General features: G+C 34.9%; 1 protein-coding gene across 2 annotated transcripts in view; it reads right to left on the minus strand.

Moving 5' to 3' along the window:
• Positions 1-3,139: 3,139 nt before the first annotated feature.
• The window catches only part of LOC145692361 (BTB/POZ domain-containing protein 2-like), a 125,167-nt gene continuing 107,696 nt past the window's right edge, over positions 3,140-20,610 (minus strand). For both annotated transcript variants that reach the window (XM_081767667.1, XM_081767661.1), the window contains exon 5: positions 3,140-12,112. In XM_081767667.1, coding sequence (XP_081623793.1) covers positions 11,093-12,112 — 1,020 coding nt within the window. In that variant the 3' untranslated portion in view covers positions 3,140-11,092. The remainder of the gene's footprint in view (positions 12,113-20,610) is intronic.

The raw sequence follows: 20,610 nt of genomic DNA on the forward strand, positions 1-20,610 counted from the left end.
GTATCTGGACTTGTAATTAACCTCTTGTGTAAGTGAAGATTGTGAAATGTGAACATTTTTAATTACTGAGAACCACTTGGAAAGTAAGTGTTAAGTGAAGATTGTGAAGTGTAGTGAACAGTTTTTATTTATTGAGAACCAAAACACTCTTTTCGTTATCTTATGTACGTTTTATGAAGCTGGTGCAATCTAATAGTGGTACAAGAGGAGTGTCACAAATGGTGTTTCAGACAAACTACGCGGAGTTAACGTAAGTACAAATTGGTCTATCTATATTTATCTACATTTTTCTACCACAGTGTTAATGTCTATGTAGTTATTGATTTACTATTATTATTATTATTATTATTAAAATGAAAATGAAATCTTTGAGTTTTACGTCCTACGGTTATGCTGGTTAGGTTAAAGGAGACGGTGAAGAGGAGAAATGAATGAAATGGTGGAAAGAAGAAAGTGGGAGGAAACGGGAGAACCCCGAGGAAACCGACGCACACGGTGTTTGTCCACCACAAAGTTAACTTGGCGGGAGCAGAGTTTGAACCCGAGATCCGATACACCCCCCGCTCTACCACTAAGCCAATAATAATAATAATAATAATAATAATAATAATAATAATAATAATAATAATACAGCTTTGTGTGTATTCAGTTCTCACCAAATTTCAACTAAAACCTATATGCTCAGTTTGTAAAATCAACCAGTATACTACGTTCATAATAATGGTATTATAGAAAACACTAGGAATCATGATTAACATAGGGCACCTTTTAAATTACTGCGGGGGGCCCCAAAGCCAGTTTCGCCGCCACTGCTTCATAACTCACTGTTTCTGCGTAGCCACTTTCTCCAGCTGTTGTGTGACGTCACCGCGGTGAAGCAGTGACAAATATCGTGTGGTAAGTCAATGTTCCAACGTAGCGATTTGCAAGGAAAACAAATTTTAAAAATGAATTTAAAAAAATAGACTACATACAGATACAATATATACTCACTTTAGCATTGTGCAGCACTTGAAGAATAGTTTTGCATCCACTGTGTTAAGAACATCCCTCCTCTGAAGTTCCCGTGTTTTTCTATTTAAAAACGGAATTTTGAAGAATATCCTGGTCTTGTCAAATAGTTTCAATAAGGAAGTGTCTTTCTTAGGACATCAAATAGTCGGCCAAACACGTTTTTTTTTTTTCGATACAGTTTTTTTTTGGTAAAATTTTCGAAATACTTCAATTTTTTTATTGCTTCCATCCACCCGGAGAGAAGGTGAAACGAGACCACCACATAGTCTCATATTGCCACCATTCAACTTGGAAACAATTGCAATTATTTAGAATCCTGAGACATCAACTTTCGATATGATGTCGAAGAGCAACTTTTTACTCAGTTTTATCGAAATCATAATACACTAGCTGTTTCCACGCATTTGTCAAGCCTCGAATCCTTGTCACCTGAACATTTCTATGCGATCTCAAAATTAAATAAACCTCTTGGTCATAGTACACGCGCCCCTTAACATTCATTTCATGAAATATAAGCACTGAAGATTTCTCCACATTCTTTAAGCGGAGCCCTCCATCAAAATTTTTGGAACTGGAGTAAGAATACTGGAAAAAATTGTAATTTTTGCACACAACGTCGAGGTGTTAACTCATTGGATAGGGAGATTCGGACTTGGAACAGAAAATGACTATATAATTTATCAATGAGGCGCGTTGTGTTAATGCACGAATGATATCTTAATCAGTCCATCTTAGTTTTTCTTGTCATTTATTGGCATATTTACTTGGTACGGTATAAAACTTTTTTGTAATATACAGTATCACTACTCAATTTTTAACTACTCTATTGAAACGATCATGATATTATGTTTTAGAACTGACCTCTGAAATTAATTCTTTAGTATATTTGCTTTCCAATTGCTTTAACTTCGTTTATAAATCTATTATTATGGCATTGTACATACTGTCGGGCTTCAGTTTTTCGTGAGCTTCTTCGTGGCTAAGTGGTTGGCGTAGGCGTCTCTGGCATGAGAGAGCTGGGTTCGATTCCCGGCGGGAGCTCATGTGGTTCGAATTCCACGTAAATCTCATGTGTTTCATATAGCCTCGCTGATAAAAGGGACGCTAAACTAAGGTCAAATCAGTTTTTTGTTCTCATCACGCAAAAAGGAAAGCTCTTTCTTTAGTTTATGCCCCTCGCTGTCCACAGAACAAGCAGAAGATAACACAGAGTTATTTTTTTGTTTAGGTCACAATAGTCACTTCATCCAAGTGTACCCCACTGTATATTTTTTTTTCTTTAAACACCTAACTTCCGTACACTTATTTATTTCATTTACATGAAAAATGGTTCACATATGGCACTGGTGAGTTCAGTGAAGGCACAGGATCTCGTTTCAACTTTTTTTTTTTTTTTTTGGGTGGAATATTTAGAAGCTCAGATTTTAAATCACGTTCATAATCTTCGGGAATAAAGTGATAGGATCAGACGCGGGCGTTTTCAACTTCAAAGGTGTCTTTCCGCAGCATTTCTTTAGCCAAACTTTCCGCCGAGGATCCGAGGAAAATACATGATAAATAACTTTGGAACCTTTAGTATTTTTACTATGATTGCGACAAGCACTGACAGTACAATTCGACATGCTTATAGGCTAACACAAACCCTACAGTAATTAATTTTTCTCAATACAGGAAAACGAAAATCACTCACTTCCCTGCAAAAATCAACAGTAATTAATTTTTCTCAATACAGGAAAACGAAAATCACTCGCTTCCCTGCAAAAATCAAACTAACAGGCAAGGGTGAATGACAAGAACCTTGGGTGAAAGCTGTTTCTGCTCCCGCTGTGACGTCACACTTTTACTGCGTCTTCGGTTTTCAAAGAAGGGTAGTTATGACGGAACACTAGGGTCGACGGACCTTGGCTAACAGTAACCATACGCATATGTACTACATGTCTAACAGTGACCAACTACCATACTTTAGTCTTTTGTTTACTTATTTTAATACTCAATGAACAAGAACTTTCAACTCAAAAGTCGTCCATTTTCAATTTCTTCACTCTTTATTCTTCGTAACTAATACGCGAGTACCTTAATTTTTATATGTCCATGAAAATTCCTGGATGCATTAATACACACATGCAATTTTTCTGTGTTATTTATTGATTCGTATAAAACTTCATACGCACAAAATACAATATTAAGCAAAATACGTTTTCCTTATGACACTTCATTTACAATATTTAAACAGAAAAAAAGTGTTGCAGTAACGAAAAATAAAGAAATTAACAATATATTTTAAAATATATTTACTTATGAATTCACAGCGTTTAGGTTCCACTAAGCAAACGCGAAATAAAGCAGGTAATAGTAAAACAAACATAGTAATATTAATATTCGAAACACAGTTGTTCTCAATAGTAGGTAATTTACACTTTTCACATGAATATGTAGATGTTACCTCTTATCTGCATCACAAACATCGAGTCACATCTATGGAAAGTGGTCTTAACCTCTAATATTAAAGCAACCAAACTGTCATGTGATTGACCAATTACTAAAATAACATTGTAGTAATGGAAACTATATTATTAGAGACAATTTATGTTCTTTGTATAACAGTTTGAAAAACATATGTTCATAATCTACAGGGAACGCTTATACTTTATTACAACCTCCTTTTATATGATTTCCTGAACCTATGGGTACTATTATTAATCACAAAGTTTCAATTAATCCATTTTTAAGATTTACTATCATAGATATATTAAATGTTATTCATACGCACACTATAATTTTAGTAGATATTTTCATTATGTACGTTGTGCTTTCTTTCGAGTTTTTAAATTAAGCTTCATTTCAATACTAACTCCAGTATTGGTTTTAGACCTCTTCTATAGTAACTTATGTACAAGGGTCTCAAAATTATCTGCACTTACATAATTTTTCTTTAAATTAAAGCTCTTTATCACGTGCGTGAAGTTGAGAGGTCACCTATGGTAGACCTCGATTCTGATTTCATACATCGGTTAGTGCTTCGTTAGTGCTCAATAGTGCCACAAATCCCATCGATAGTGTTCCACTGATAACACCTACTTTTTAAATAATCACTATAGGCTTGCTATTTTCATACCAACAGACTTATACCTCAGAATCGTCCCAAAAATGACGTTTATGGCTAGAGCAGTGTTAATGTTTGTTAGTGCTATCAGTAAATTTTGTGTAAAAGAAGAAATGGATGAAGACTTAAAGTACTTGTATGGAAGAAGTACTGAAAAAAATAGGGAGAACTAGTGGTATTATTGCATTGTGTATCCACTTATACGAAATTTATCTTTTGAGAAGAAATTGTCGTCTAATTGCAGTGATATAATGGAAGTAAAACAAGAGGCTTAGAGAAACCAACAACTAATGGATAGCATTAATGCAAACTTTTTTTCTTTTTGAAACCGAAGCACTAACGATGGGATTTGCGGTACTATCCAGCACTAACAATGTGTAAGATCGAAATTTTTGTCTGCCGTAGGTGATAACTTCATGGATATTTTAGTCTTTATAAGGACAAAGAGCAAAAGATCTAAAGAAAATAAATTACCATGATTCTTCCATCTAATATTTTTCTACTTTTAATAAACATTCTCCTTTATCCATATAATTTCGGAGTTTAATAACAAAAGTGTCATCGCAAATATACTCTTGAGCAGTCGATACGATAGCTCAATAAATATATGTATCTACTCATATTATCCGTAAAAATGAATTACGTACATATAACAGAGATATTGAATTTTTGAACAAAAATACACAGCGTGGGTCTTAATTCACCAACAGGCTCGAACACTCAATATTACCTATTGGAATGAGGTTAAAGTCAATGTTTCTTGTGTTTGTTATAGCAGAAGCATAGGGAGCTAATTACCATTTTGCTCTTATTTTTCAGATTGCATGAAACAGACTTCCAGGAAGCGCGATATTGAAAAGTTCAGTTGTGCAACACGCGAAAATTGCTGAACCTTTTGAAAACCACAGTCAATTATTTTGATACAACGAGCGTATCGACACCAGTTTTGTGTCAGAAATGCACCTTCTGAATCAATGATTCGTCGTTTGGTTGGACGTTTCAGAAGGCATGGTGCGGTAACGGATTTGCCACGATCGGGGAAATCATGCTTTTCCGTAACACAGAAAGCAATTGAACGGGTGCGAAGCTGTGCTGAAGAAGTACTAGAGGTTCCCAGAAGACAGGCTGTGTCCCCGCGATGTTGCGTCGAACACTGCGTTGTATTTTAAAACATGATTTGCAGTTGTATCCAACAAAGTGCAACTTTTGCAACAACTGCAACAGAGTGTAAGTCGCCGATACTCGATGATTCAAGTGTTTTTTCGACCTGCAATGAAGAATACGTTGAAGTTTCGCAAGCAGCGAGATCGTGTCACAGTGCACACATACCCAGGAACACGATGGCACTTCTTCGGACAATTTTTGGGCTTCGAATTATTTCGCGAAATTCAAATCCAAACATTCATTTGCCTCCACGATTGACAGATTCGACAGCACCATATTTTTTTTTTCCTCTGGGTACACATTAAGGAGTTGGTACATGCCAATAAACTTAAACACTAGAGGAGCTTAAGGAGAATATCCGCACAAAAATATAAGCGATAACCCCAGCAGCATTGAGACATGCATGCGTGCGAACTGAATAATGATGGATGTCTACGTGAAATTATTTTTCACATGTAGATGACAAAATTTCCCTTTCAATCATATATGAGAGTAGTATGCTGTTTTAAAATCCTTTCGTGACTTATCGCCATCCCTGTATTTAAAATGTTCGAATTTTACATGTAGAAGAATCAGTTATGTTGATGACCGGTGCCTACTGACTGTTGGTAGCGACCACTGACATTAAATTTTGTACACTGAAATATTTATTATTATTTCTTATTTAAATTAGGGCAAAGATTTGAGGTTTATTTGGAAACAAATGGAACTAATTTGTAATTGAAATTATAAATAAACAAGTACATAAAAGTGATTTGAAGCTACGTGAAAAAGTCATTTACATTTCAGTAGTTTTCTAATCTCTAATTTAATTTCTAGTTTTTTAAAATCTAGTTTTCAATTTAGTTTGTAAACTCATCAATTATGCTTATGTTGGCGTGTGTATTCTATGTTAAACGGACACGAAATATCAATATTTACCAAACCATGAAAATTTCATTTTCGTAACATTTTTGTTTTGTGAACATAATCTATTATTATTTAAAAAAATGAAAAATCATTTCCAAAGTGCAAATGAATATTAATAATGGCAAATGTTTTTTTCTTCTGTTTGAAACAGTAATTCTGAGAAACAGATTTTTTTAGATTTCAGTTCAAAATGACCTAGATTTCAACAAGACTTTCGTCGATTCAGTAGATAAACTTCTACTAAATAACTATATGAAAATGATAAAGGTTAATCCGAAACGTAAAAGTTTTAGACAGTTGGATGAGAAAATGAGTTTCAATAGGCATTAACTTTATGCTAGAAATACATTTGTTACTCTTTTTCTATCAGAACTTGCTGTGTACAAACAACAATTACATACTTCGAATATGTGGGGTCGACATTCCTTACCAGTTAATTTAATAAAATCAGTAAGCGAAAAACGAAAATAAAAGTTAATATGGTACACTATAACAGTATACACTTATTTTAAGATAAGTTTACTTTATGGAAATCAAAGTACAATATATACATTTTAATGAGATTATAAATGTACAAGTGGACATCATCTGGTTGAAAGTTACATATTTTTTCTCACAATTATACAAAAAATTGTTACTAAAAGTATTCAATGACATTTTTTTCTACGGCAGTACTGTAGTAAAGTAACAAATTATGAATACAAAAGTGTTAGCACACGAAACTGTTGGAAAAGTACAAGTGCTTTTGAACGAACAGGTCTATTTAAAATATTTTTAAGGATCGTTTAATCTGTTATATAACGTACTTCTTATATAAACAGATTGAAAGAAACGTACTCTTATATATATATATGGAATGAAGATCTTCTAGAGCAACATCAATGTACGTATATATAGTTAGATGTATTTTCATTCTAAATATTTGTGGAATGAGTTTATTGCTGTCTTTCCTGTCTACTGCCCGTGTTGTACAGGATAAGCCTAGTCTTTGTATGTTGTTTAGTAAAATATACTGTATACCAGTTTGTATGTTAACCCTATGCCATATGTAACCCTAGATACCTTTCTAATTAAGTCATTCCTTTATGTTTTTATTCTATGTTTATACGCAAGCTTTTACGATCTATACAATGATTTCACAGTCAGAAGTTGTTCTCAAACTCGACCAAAACTCAAAATAAAGAAGAAAAAGTAAAGAAAAATAATCCCGAAAAGTGTTTAAGCGCAATACACGGGTTCTTTCACATTGTGAGTTTCTGAAAATAAAACACTTTACATGTGCTAATTTTTATTTTCAACTTATCACACTTTTATGCTCATGAAAAGAACAGAGAGACGAAATGTATCATTCTACTATATAAAGGGTAGAGACGAACAGTTGAAACATTTGAAATATAGATAGAAGAAAAAAATAAGTTGCAGTCGGTGCCCAACAATATATAAGCATGTTCTTATAGTTCTTGGAAACACCGGTAGATTGCCTATCGCTAAGCGTGGTCAAGTAGAAGTATCGTTTCCATCTATCAGTGAGCTGAGTTGAGTTTAACGTCCCGTTCAACAGCGAGGCTATATGAGACGTGGACCTACTGATTAACGATGAATCCAAATCCATGAGCTTCCGCCGGGAATCGAACCTGGGTCTCCCACGCCAAAGGTGCGTACGCTAACCTCTTAGCCATGACGGAACTCCCCACTATCAGTGAATATCAATGGCTGAGTAGTCTTTTGTCTGCAGTGTAGTGCGCCAAAGTTCTCATGTTATACTCAGAAACGAGAAGCATTACAAGAACCCAAAGGAAATTTCGAGCTCATTTCAAAATTCGATGGGTTCTAGCAGGAAACAATAACCTTTGTTCGTAATAAACGTTCGAGAAAGGAGTCTGAAAGAAGAAACGACTTTGCGTTCCCAAAATACCTAGCCCAGGAAAGTCTGCACTATATGCTTCTCAAAAAATACAGGGTTATAGCAAAAGATTGACACGATTTCATAATTTACTGAGCTTTATTATTGGACATATTGTCACAAAACTTTACAGACATATTGAAAAACTCAGTGTTGCAGGTTCGCTTCTGATTTCTGCCACGAGAGCGCAGTAGTGAACATTTATTCAAGATGGCGACAGGCGCAGAGAAAGGTTATATGTTGTGCTCGAGTTTCATTCCTATCAGTTTGTCCTAACAGTGCAACGACACTTCCGAACTTCAACGAAGATCTACCAACTGTCGAGTCCATTCGTCGATAGTATGCACAGTTTAGTTTCGGGATGCCTTTGTAAGGGTAAATCAACTAGTAAGCCTACAACGAATATACAGAAGATTGAAAAAACGATGGATCAGTCGTGGTGGAGATGATGATCAGTAATTCCTGTCATGGCCTCCGTGCTCTCCAGGCTGAACTCCATGTAACTTTTTGTGTTAGGTTATGTGTAAGACACAGTATTTGCGCCTCCACTACCAACAAACCTAACAGAACCGAGAGCTTGCATGAACAGTGCTTTCCAACGGATTGATAGGGACATGCTGCACAAAGTGTGGGAAGAATTTAATTATCAACTTAATATTTGCTAGGGGAGCAGATATAGAGCACTTGTAGTATGTTACTAAAAAATACATCTGAGAAGTTTTGTGACAATATGTCCAATAATAAAGCTACAGTGAATTTATGAAATCCAGTCAATCATTTGTAATAACCCAGCAATATTTCTTGCCATTCAGTTCAATGCTACAAAGTGATCTCAAACTGTATCCGTATAAAATTACTGTATTCAAAAGCTATTTCAACCTGACAAATAGAAAAGATTGCAACTTGCACACTGTCAATAGGAATGTTCATTTTATACATGGTTTTCAGACGAAACCTATTTTCATATGACTGGGACTACAAAGAAACAAAAAACTGCCTTTGGGCAACAGAAGCAGCATCGGGATAAAGTTACCGTGTGGGTAGTTTTATCAAGTCACTCATTGTTAGAGCCAGTATTTTGACGATACAGTTGACTTTCACTGATATTTAGATATGCTTCGAAATGCTTTTGTACTCCACCTACATTAAACTTACCTACATCTTCCTATGGACACTTAACAGTTTGTGCAAGATGGAGTCTCCCGTACATCACTAATGTTGTATTCGATTTCTTCAAAACAGTTGATATTCGGCCCGACACAATGAAGATTTCTTTTGGCTAACTTTCAGCTTAGATTTAAATTTAAACCCATGGGACTTTTATCTGTGGAGATATATACAGGAAAAAATTCCCGTTTAAGTCAGCAAACATTATGGAAATGCCACGTTGGAGAATTCAGTTGTGTTGTGACATTTACGAAGACGTGCTGCAGAGTCATAGGAAACTTAGGTACCATGTTTGAAAAGGTTGCTCGGCAAAACGGACGTGAAAAAAAAATTCTATGGATACATTATTCTATAAGTAATGATGTATATATGAGATATTTAAAAATAAATTTGCAATCTAAATTTCAAATGTGTCAACGGTTCGTGTGCCATCCTATATATTCCATTACCTTTACAGGACGAACGGCTCAAGAATTGAGCCAGCAGTTTAAGCCTCTATCACTTCGCCCCTAATTATCCTAGAGAGATGAATTAGATGTTTATCTCTTTACGAAGGATGACATTTTCCAACGTTGTGCATTTCGTCCACATCGGGGGTCCAGCAGCGGAAGGGTAGAGGAGAAAAGTTGGATGTTTTGTTACCCCTTCCCCTCAGAATTTGGGGGAGAGAAACTCTCCCTCCAAAGGAGCTAGAAGCATAAAAAGTGGTATCAACACCCCCAAAGGAGCTACAAGCATAAAAAGTGGTATCAACAAAGATAAATAAACATCCTAACTAATGATATCCTGTGTATGGCCATTCTTGCACACGCGACAAATAACAGTGTTGCCAACTTCGAGAATTTTTTAAAAATTTCTTCTTTTACGGGTTGGGCACGAAAGTTACTTCGTTTGAATCTATGTCTCATAAGCTGTCCAAGAGGTATAGGTTATATCTCTGTGACGATTAGGGGCGTCAGGGTAAACCAAAATATTTCGAAAAATATATACAGGGTGAATCTTGTAGGAAACAAGTTTGGAAATTTTTCTCACTTGGTTTTGAACTTTCGCCCTTCATTCTTTTTATATGATTATACCCAGTGTCTGGCGTACACGTGAAAATATTTTTTCCAGCGTACGACAAATAATTGTTGCCATAGTCCCACAAGCTTAGAAAAAAAAAAATTTCTTTTCAATTTATTTCAATTTCTTGTTCTTTTACGGGTTAGGCAGAGGGCACAAAAGTTACCTCGTTGAAATCTGTGTCTCATAAGCTTTCCAACGAGGTTTGACTTATATCTCTGTGCCAATTAGGGAAGTCAGAGTAGACCAAAATATTTCTAAAAATATGTACTGGATGATTCTCGTAGGAAATACATTCGGAATTTTTTTCACTTAGTATTGAACTTTCGCCCTTCACTTTTTGACATGATTGTACCCAATGTCTGTCGCACACGTAATTTTTTTTTTCAGCGTACAACAGTGTTAACAGCTTCTCACAAATTTCCCCCCAAAAAAATCTTTTTTAAAAAAATTCTTATTCTACGAGTTTGACAGGGAGGCACGAAAGCTAGCTCGTTGGAATCTGTGTTCTATAACCTTTACAAGGAGGTATGTTCATGTCCCTGTGACAATTAGGAGTACTAGTACCGATAACGTAAAGGTTACGATTTTTCCTCTTCCGTAGGTTCTTGAAATTCCTATCCATCCTGTAAAGGTTTTAAAGCTCTGACAGATATTATATATATATAATTTACTTTTTGACTTGTGTAACTTCTCAACAATTTAAGGGAAACACTTATTGTGTTGTGTGATTTACCTTTTAAATGTTACCTGCTGTATTACATAAGGAACTACTCCATCTCTTTTAGTAACTTACATTCTTCTTTCATTTTTTTAAATTCTGCATGAAAAATCACTGACGGAATGTCTGGATGTATGAGTACATATCTATCGGAGTCACATTTTACGTCATTACATTCATTCACAATGAAACCACCAATGCATCCACTGTATGAAATACCACTGTCGCTATTTTGAACTTTAAATGGACTTTTCACTCCTGTGGGGCTCCTATTTGGTTGGTACATAGCTTTGTCTGTTTCAATTGTCATAGTGTACAATGTATTAGATATCAAGCGCATGTGTGATACAAAACGAACTATGGTTAAACCATAAGCTGATGAATTTGAAACTCCTACAAGAATATCTCCCCACCAATGTCTTCTATTAACTGTGAGCTCCTGTTTTTGAATATTTGAATAATTATTTTTCAAATATACTGTAATTTTAGGCGAGTCCAATTTCAGTGGAGGGTTAGACAATATCTTCGAATATGTAAGAAGTATGAGACCACTGACTACACAGTTATTTACAGTGAGACTAAACACTAAAGGATTGCTAGTACAATGCGGTAAATCTACTAAGTATTGTATCTTTTCTCTGGATACTGATTGCGCACAGAAGCATTCTTTATTTTGACTACCCATCATTCGAGGCCGTCTACTGTTGTTCAAGAAATCAGTGGATTCATATAATTTTGGGCAAATAATGCAGTTGTAGATCATAATTTTTTGTCTGTCAGTCAACAAATCAGAAGTTACGATATATCTGGAAAATTCTTCAGCTGACAACGTAAGAAATCTAATTTTCCCTATGATATCTTCTCCCACGACTTTTCTTTTGTTTTCTGCGTTTTCCTTTAATCCTTGTCTAACACATTCATGGCTGGCCCATTTCAAAACTGCTTCATACACTTCAACTTCACTCTTCACATTCAAATAATCTTGATCAAGAATTGCCGACAGAGTCTCTTGTTCTAGTGTCATAAAGTCTGGTTCACTGAACACGCTTGCCACCGCATCCTTCAAGTTCTGTAAACCATGCAAAGAAAATAATTGTACAATAAATTAATGAAATATTATAAGGTAAGCACAGGGTATAATTTCCGAACAATTGTTTGGAATTTTAATATTCTATTTCAACATTAAAGCTAAATAATAGGGGGCAAGCATTTTGTGTGGAATCCGCATCACGCGTACTACCTACCGTATTTTAAGTTTGGTCTCCGGCACCAAAGACAAGTACTTAACACTCATTATTACAATTGAAATTGTAACCGCTTTCCGTAGTGTGTCCTCCGTTGTTCTGCTAATGAGTATTTTCCGGAGACCTGGACTTACCTGGCTAAGACGTTGAAGGACATCTCCAAAAAGGGATTACTAAATCGTTTCCGAATTGCCCGCCGGTCTCAATAAGATGAGCATTAGGCGCCGAGAGGTTCGGATGTTGCGTCTCGGAAACCTCACGGACGATCAGATGGTCATTCAGACCACAAGGCACACAAACATTACTCATACACACAACAGAAATACACTGGATTAAATGACACTATGCTTATTTTTAAAATACTATAAATAAAAAAATAACGGAGAGAAACAATCACAACACTCAACACTGAATATGTATAATTATTTTCATTATTAAAATCACACTTTGCTTTTTCACTACACTATAGCCCTTAATCACTTTTAAATATCGGTAGAAAATATTATGATTCCACAAAAGATACTTTTCTCACACCATTAATGCACTTGGGGGATTAGCACTGGGGAAATGTCACCGGGATAATCCCACGAATATAGTTGCTGCTTCAAAAAATCCTTAAGAATCGACATCAGCCTTCAGCAAAGATATGTAGTCACCAAAGTGGAATGATAATGTTGGAGTAGTGTTGTAATAAAACGGTTTTTTTCTGTGAAGTTTTTTTCAATAAAAACATTGTTCTTTTTCATGTTTTTTTTCAAATGTCTGTTTTTTTCTGGCAACTATTATTTATTGATTTATGTTGCAGATTATTGAAATAATCAACAGAACTTGAGTGGAAGCCCTCGTAACTTACAAATCGTTTGTTTCTTTGTACCTATACGAGCAAAATTGTGTGCTTATTCCTTTCGGACCCAGGTCATTTTTGTCGTTTTCCTACATTTTCAGTTAGTGACTTATTGCTCAAAAACCATTCATTCGATTGATATGGTTAAGGCCTTGTTTTTTAGAAAATGAATACGGCTATGTTTTGGTGTAAGTTGCATTGCAGTGTTCCCAACGGTTGGGAAATTATTGAGGTAAATGTAGGGGTGAAAATTTACAAAAAATTCCCTAACCGAATTTCAATTTTTTTTTTTTTTTTTTTTGTATCTAGCACCACTGCTCTTATATGAGTTCAAGTCACCTAAACAAATTCTTTGGTGTGTTGGCAAGGTACAGTGAAATCCTGAGGTCACTGGCTTCCATTCAAAGAGGGAAAGAAAAAATTCTCTGTCATCATACACATAAAATTTTGACATTTTTTACGCCTCAGAAGCAAAAATCAACAAATATGCCGGGGCTACAGCTTCTCTAGTTATCCTATTGAAACTTTTTATGGTGCGTTCTGTAGGGCAAAGAGGAAGCTTTCAGGTAGTGGTACGTTTGTTTCAATGTAGCCAGCAAGAGGGTAATAATAGAGGGGAAAGGGAAATTTTTCGAATTTCTCACCTAAAATCGGGAATTAATTGTTTTGGCTGGAAACACTGCCATCAGACAGACAAAAATTATCTGAAAATAAACCTTAGTACTCTAAGAATATATCCTACAAGTATCATGGCGATATCTAAGAAACTAAGCACGAAATTTTAAAAAAAAATATCTCATTCTACCTCAGAAATTCACCATTTTCTTACCGTTTCCAGAGCATGGTTTATTATAAACCTCAACTGTACTTCTTCTAATTATTCTAGTGAAACCTTTTATGGTGCGCTGTGTAGGCTAAGGACGAAGCTTTTGGACACTGGTATGTATATCCGAGTGTAGCTAACAAGAGGAAAATAATAGAAACAAAAAAGGGATTTTTTTTTCCAAAATTTGCCCCTAAAATCTGGAATTAAAATTTTTTGTAGCTTGCAACACTGCTATCAGACACACACACAAACTATCTTAAAATAAGCTTTGGTATCCCTCTAATATATCCTACAAGTATTGTGACGATATCTAATAAAGTAAGCATGTCAATAAAAAATATTTCATTCTACCTTAAAAAAAAATCACAGTTATCTTTCCAATTAGAGAACAAGGTCTACTGTAAACCTCAACTGTACTTCCCCTAATTAGCCTATTGAAACTTTCTATAGCGCGTTGTGTAGGGAAAAGACGAGACTTCCAGATACTGGTACGTTTGTTCCGATCTAGCCAACAAGAGGGAAATAATGGAGACAAATCAGATAATTTTCCCAAAATTTACCCCTAAAATCTGGAATTAAAATTTTCTGTAGCTAGCAACACTGCCACCAGACAGACACAAACTATCTTAAATTAAACATTGGTACACCACTAATATATCCTACAAGTATTATGGCGATATTTAAAGAACAAAGCTTCTAATTACCAAAAATATATTACGGTAAACATAAAAGGGAAAAACTAGAAAAATTAAGGTTTAGAACTTAAATACGAATTTTTCGTGCGCCCCCTAATTACCCCATTGTAACGATCTGTACTTGCGTTTGTTAAGTAAGGACAAATGTTCGATTGGCGTAAGTTTACTTGCACTCGGACGTATAGGTACGGATTTATAAACAAAAATCTCGAATTTTTTGCCCAAATTTAGGGAAGTTTTAATTTCCCTAATTGACAACACTACGCGCAGGCCCGTCCAATTGATGTCAACAGTTAAGTATCCATCCGAGGTATCTATCTGATAAGTCTTAAGGAGGTCTTTCTACAACGAAGGAAGCTACCGGGAAAAAAGGAGTAAAGGAAATTCGAAGTTAGAAAATTCTCGAATTTTTGACAAGTGAAATTTGAGAAGGAAATTCGACACCAGAAGAAAAAGAAATTAATATGATAAACTATGGTCCAACCATATTTGGCAAGAATAATATCCCGATATCTTAATTAGTGTCCACACAGGAGCGGATTTAAAAAGTGACACACCCGTGTGTGCCACTTTGGCCACCTAGTTTACATTTGATTACATTTTTTTGACTACTAACCCGTGTTGTTGTAGTTACAGTCTCGACTAATAATAATATCGTTGTTGTAAACAATAACTTTATAAGGAAAATTTTCTCTCCTTTTTACATCTTAGTTCCAACACTGTTGGTGAGAAATGCAGGGTGTTTCAAAATGAATATCGGGGTTTTAAGTCTTCGTAGTACTTATTACATTTTACGTACAATTATAAGCAATGCATCAAGTAAAAGAGCACCTCAAACAGTCTTTGCTACAAGTGTCCGATGTGAGATTTATTCGTCACATGGTACACATTAGTCGATTGAAGAGAAAGACCCATAAACCTTCCGCCATATGGCACAAAACACATTCAATTTAGGGGAGTCTCGTTTCAACTGTACCATCTCCTGAGGATTTGCTGACGGCCAGATGCAAACATTATGAGTGTTTACATTAGCTCTTAGGTGAAATATCGATTTATCACTGGAGACGACACAATCCAGAAAATCTTCATTGTTATGCAGCAATATTTCACTTGCGAAATTGGCACGTAAACCGCAGTCTGTAGGCTTTAGACCTGTAGCAACTGCAAACGATAAGGACGTAGTTGCAAGCGTCTCCTTAATATTCTTCACACAGATGGTTGCACTATACGGATTCAGTCTTTATTAAAATACAAAAAACTTTCTGCTCTCTAGTCTCCATCTTTGCTACTTGCTCTTTCTAACGGCAGACAGAATAAACAAAACATGCGTGCGTACAAAACTGTTTGAGTTGCTCTTTCATTTGATATAATATTAATTTTGAAACACCCTGCATTACTTCAAATTCAGTCATCCTATATATCCTGTCTTGTATATACATATACAAGAAGTGCCATTTTTATCAACTACTAACTTCCATCATCATACACACGGCCGGCCCTAGGCAATTTGTCGCCCCGTGCAATGGCATACTTTGCCGCATCCCCCTTTCTCCAGAAAGAACAAATCTTAAAAGTCATGATTTTAAATATGCTACTCCAGCATGAACAACGAAGGGGAGGGTAAGTGTAGTCGCACTCAGAAAGGCTTAAATACTAAAAATGCAATCCCGTTGAGTCTGTTTTTTTTTTAAATATTAATCTATTGTGTTAGTGAAAGATAAAGCAAACACACCTGCAGAAGAAAGATGGTGATCCTTTTTATAAAATTCAATATCGAGCTTCAATCTCAATGTATCGGTTTGCAATTCCAATGCAACTAGTTCTTTTATCTTTATTTCTTGATTTTTCTTCTACATCTGTTAACATTATTTAAAAAAGTTGTTTCTATCTTCAATGATAAGGAACTTGTTTGTGACAAAAACAAGACTAGTTGTCATATCAAAACTGTGATAACTTACTAAATGGAACAGATATTCGCTACTATTCGAGAATTGAATTTTTGCATTTGAAAACAATCAAACAATTTGTGCTCGGATTGATTCGACCAGTTGCTTTAGCATTATCCATGTAACCTTAAACTAATGCAACCTAAACATAATTTATGAATGTAGTATTCAAATAGGCCAGCTTAGTAAATGTAACTACCATCATCATGAAGTCTGTTTTCAACAAGAAATATTTAATTTAAATAATATACTTATAACTAGAGACCGGGTGTTAGGCAAAATGCCTATTCTTTAATGCTAAAGATATGATCAAAAATAACGTTTTAAAGCTTATATCGGGGATTATGGTTTCGATTTAAGCCAAGTTTATTTTGCCTATTTCGCCCCTCACTGCCTAAATAATTGCTTTAGTGCCTAATGTTGCGTATTCTATGCATTTTCTTTGAAATAAGATTTAATTGGGAAATATATATAATTTATATACTGTAAATAACGCAAGCACATGGTACATTACAATCTCTCTCTCTCCATATATATATCAAGCTTCGTTCTTTACATATAGAATGAAAGAAGACATTAACAAACAGGTATGTTGTTATATTCTTTGAACACTATTTATGACTAATCTATTTTTTAAATTGTATTGAGTATTTATCTTCATTATTTCGAGTTACATTTTAGTGCCTATTTTACTGCTTATATTTTTAAAATTTTAAGTGCCTATTTGCCTGCCTATTTTTCAAGTTTTTAATGCCTAAACATCCAGTCTCTACTTATAACAAATTTTGCCGGACTCTCCAAACTTGCCGCTCCATGCAAATGCACGTGTTACAGTTATGGTAGAGCCGGCTCTGCATATTATATATATCTAGTCGAGAAATTATTTATATATGATATTTAGAAAAATACTATTAGCAAATTAGTATTAGTTTTTACCTTTACACAAGTTATTTGAATTTTATACTGGTTGTGACATTATTTTCGTACAAAGGCCTGCTTTCACGAAAAAACAAGATTTCATTTCTACTTTTATTTTTTAGTTGATATTGATGAAAACTGCTGAAACCCGAATTGTTAATAGGTATGGTATTCATGTAAATTGTAAAATATTTGTAACGTATTAGTACCTAGCGTTTAATTTATGTTGCATTTTACGGTGATTACACCTACATAAAAATATTTCATACTTAAATAGACGTAAGATGCATTACAAATGACTATTTGAAAAAAAAAAAAACGAAATTTAGAAAAAAAAACGAGAGGCAATGTTTTTTTTTTCTAAAAAAAACGTACATTTCTGAAAAAATACGAACGTTTTTTTTTTTTTTATTTACAACACTATGTTGGAGGGCGCGTTTATAACTTATACGCACAAGGTATGAGAACCTGGGATTTCATTGATTGGGGTTAGCCATAACTAAGTCCTTGACTGGCTAATAACGTATAGCCCTTAGCACATTATACTTGATGCACGATGCAACGTGCGTAGTTGCTACCACGAAACGTGAAGTAACACAGTTCGAACTCAGAGGTTTGAGATACGAGCTCCATTGATCGCCTGATCAATGTTGGCAGTTCATTCTCAAAAGCACTGAGGTTAAATCACCTGTATGTACATGTAAATAGAATATAAAAAGAATTGACGTTGATTTTAGTCCACTGGCCACGACGCACCAGACATTGCGATAACTTGGGCCTGGGAACGTTTAAATAACGAACTGGTAAAGCGATGTTGCTGGCGTCGTTCTGGCGTTTGAACATTTGTTTTGCTTTAGATTGCAGTATTTCCATAAATGATTGGAGGATACACTTAATTCAGTTCCAAATAACCATAGAACATACTCTTCACATATTAGTAAGTCAGGGAGAAACAGAGAAGCTTCGTCGCTCACTAAAATGTTCTCACTACAAAATAACGTTTTAGATATATATATGAAAAAACAATGAGACTTCTTTGTCCTATTGCGTGGGAAGAAAAACAGTTCCCATCGAAGAAAGAACTTATTTGCGTCGCAGAATAAAGTATAAATCGAAAAATAATTACTGTTTACGAAATATACAGAACGTCCACAAAAAATACTTCTATAATCTGGTGACGGTTATAAAATGACAGAAAAACAGACAACTCCATTTAGAATATACATTTATACTATCACATGTTCAAAGAGAAAGGAATATATCTTAATTAGCAAATATCGTTGAAAAATACACCATGAAAAAAATACTATTATTTTTCAAGTCATTTTCTTGTATGCCACCTATATACATAAAGAGAAAAGCAAAAACTTAAACAGGGGCGCATGGCTCTGTGGTAGAGTGCTGATCTCTGGTGTGAAGAATATCAATCCCAGATCTATGAGTTAATGATGGACAACACCGGGTTTCCTTGCAGTTCTCTTTCCTCCAATACTCTCATTCCACAATTTCTTTTATAATCCACTTTAATTAATTATCTTTTTTTTTTTTTTTTTTGGGCCAAAGAACATAACCATACTACATTAAATTGAAGATTTCAACTAAGATCGTAATAAGTAGAGACCGGATGTTAGGCAAAATGCCTATTCTTTAATATTAAAGATATGATCAAAAATAACATTTTAAAGTTTATATGGGGGATTATAGTTTCGATTTAAGCCAATTTTATTTTGCCTATTTCGACCTTTACTGCCTAAATAATTGCTTTAGTGCCTAATGTTGCCTATTCTATACATTTTCTTCAAATTAAGCTTTCATTGGAAAAATGTAATTTATATAACATAAATAATAAACACATATATGTGTATATTAGGTGTTTGTAAACACAAGCACGTGGCACGTTGCAATATATATACAGAGTGAACTTCAAAGATGTGCACATACTTCGGGAAGTGATTAGTGATATCAAAAGAAGACAAAACGTCCTCTTAAATGTCACCAATCACCTCCCGAAGTATGTGCACACTTTTATGTCTCGTTCCAATTGTCAGGATTTGATTTTGGATTCCAAGTTCGCCCCCTTGTCACTCTTACACGACGTGGAATTCGACAACATGCAAAAGGACTTTTTTGTCTTCTTTTGATGTCATGAATCACCTCTTGACGTATGTGGACATCTTTCAGGTTCTCCCAGTATATATGGAATGCATAACAAGCTTCGTTTTTATATATACAATAAAAGATATTAACAAAGAAGTATGCTTCTATATTCTTTGAACATTATCTATGACCTGAATCTATTTTTTAATTATATTGAGTATTTATCTTCATTATTTCGAGTTACATTTTAGTGCCTATTTGCCTGCCTATTTTCCAGGTCTTTAGTGCCTAAACATCTGGTCTCTAGTAATAAGGAATATGATGATCCAAAATTACACTGGTCGGCAAAATGAAACTTTTTTCGCTCCCACGAACGAAAATAGGCGATTCCTATAGGTTTCGAGCTCCTGAGTTCGAATCCGTTACCCGTTTTTCTCCAGGACGTACCAGTTTTCAGGGAGGAGGGAGGTGTTTCAATATCCGTCCAAAGATGCTATTCTCCACTCATAATAATTTGCAAGTAATAATTTAAATATCAATATAAATTATGCAGATAAAATTACATAAAAAGTTGAAGTTTAACACTTACGTGTCACAAATTTCCTACTCCTCTTGTAATCATTACAGGGTGTCTCGCGTGTCACATTCCAACAGAAGTCTGCCAACATATTCACACTCCATTTACCACTGTAGCGCCTCTCCATAGTAGCTATTTGCTGGTGAAACCTTTCCCCGTGTTCGTCAGAGACCTACCCCAAGCTGTACATTTCAGGGAAGAAGTCCAGGTGGAATGCAGGAAGCGTAACTTTAGGGACATATTACATCCCATGTTACTAAATGAAGTAATTAACCTGCCCACAATGTATTTCTAATCAGGTGACTTATGATTCCCTAGAAAGTTACTGCACACTTCTCGAAAGGCCTCCCAAGCCTCATTTTCCACTTCATTAAGCTTAGAAGAAAATGTAGTATCCTTAAAAACGTCTCTGATTTGAGG

The sequence above is a fragment of the Thermobia domestica genome, chromosome 1 (assembly GCF_964235325.1).
Source record: "Thermobia domestica chromosome 1, izTheDome1.hap1.1, whole genome shotgun sequence".
NCBI lineage: Eukaryota > Metazoa > Arthropoda > Insecta > Zygentoma > Lepismatidae > Thermobia > Thermobia domestica.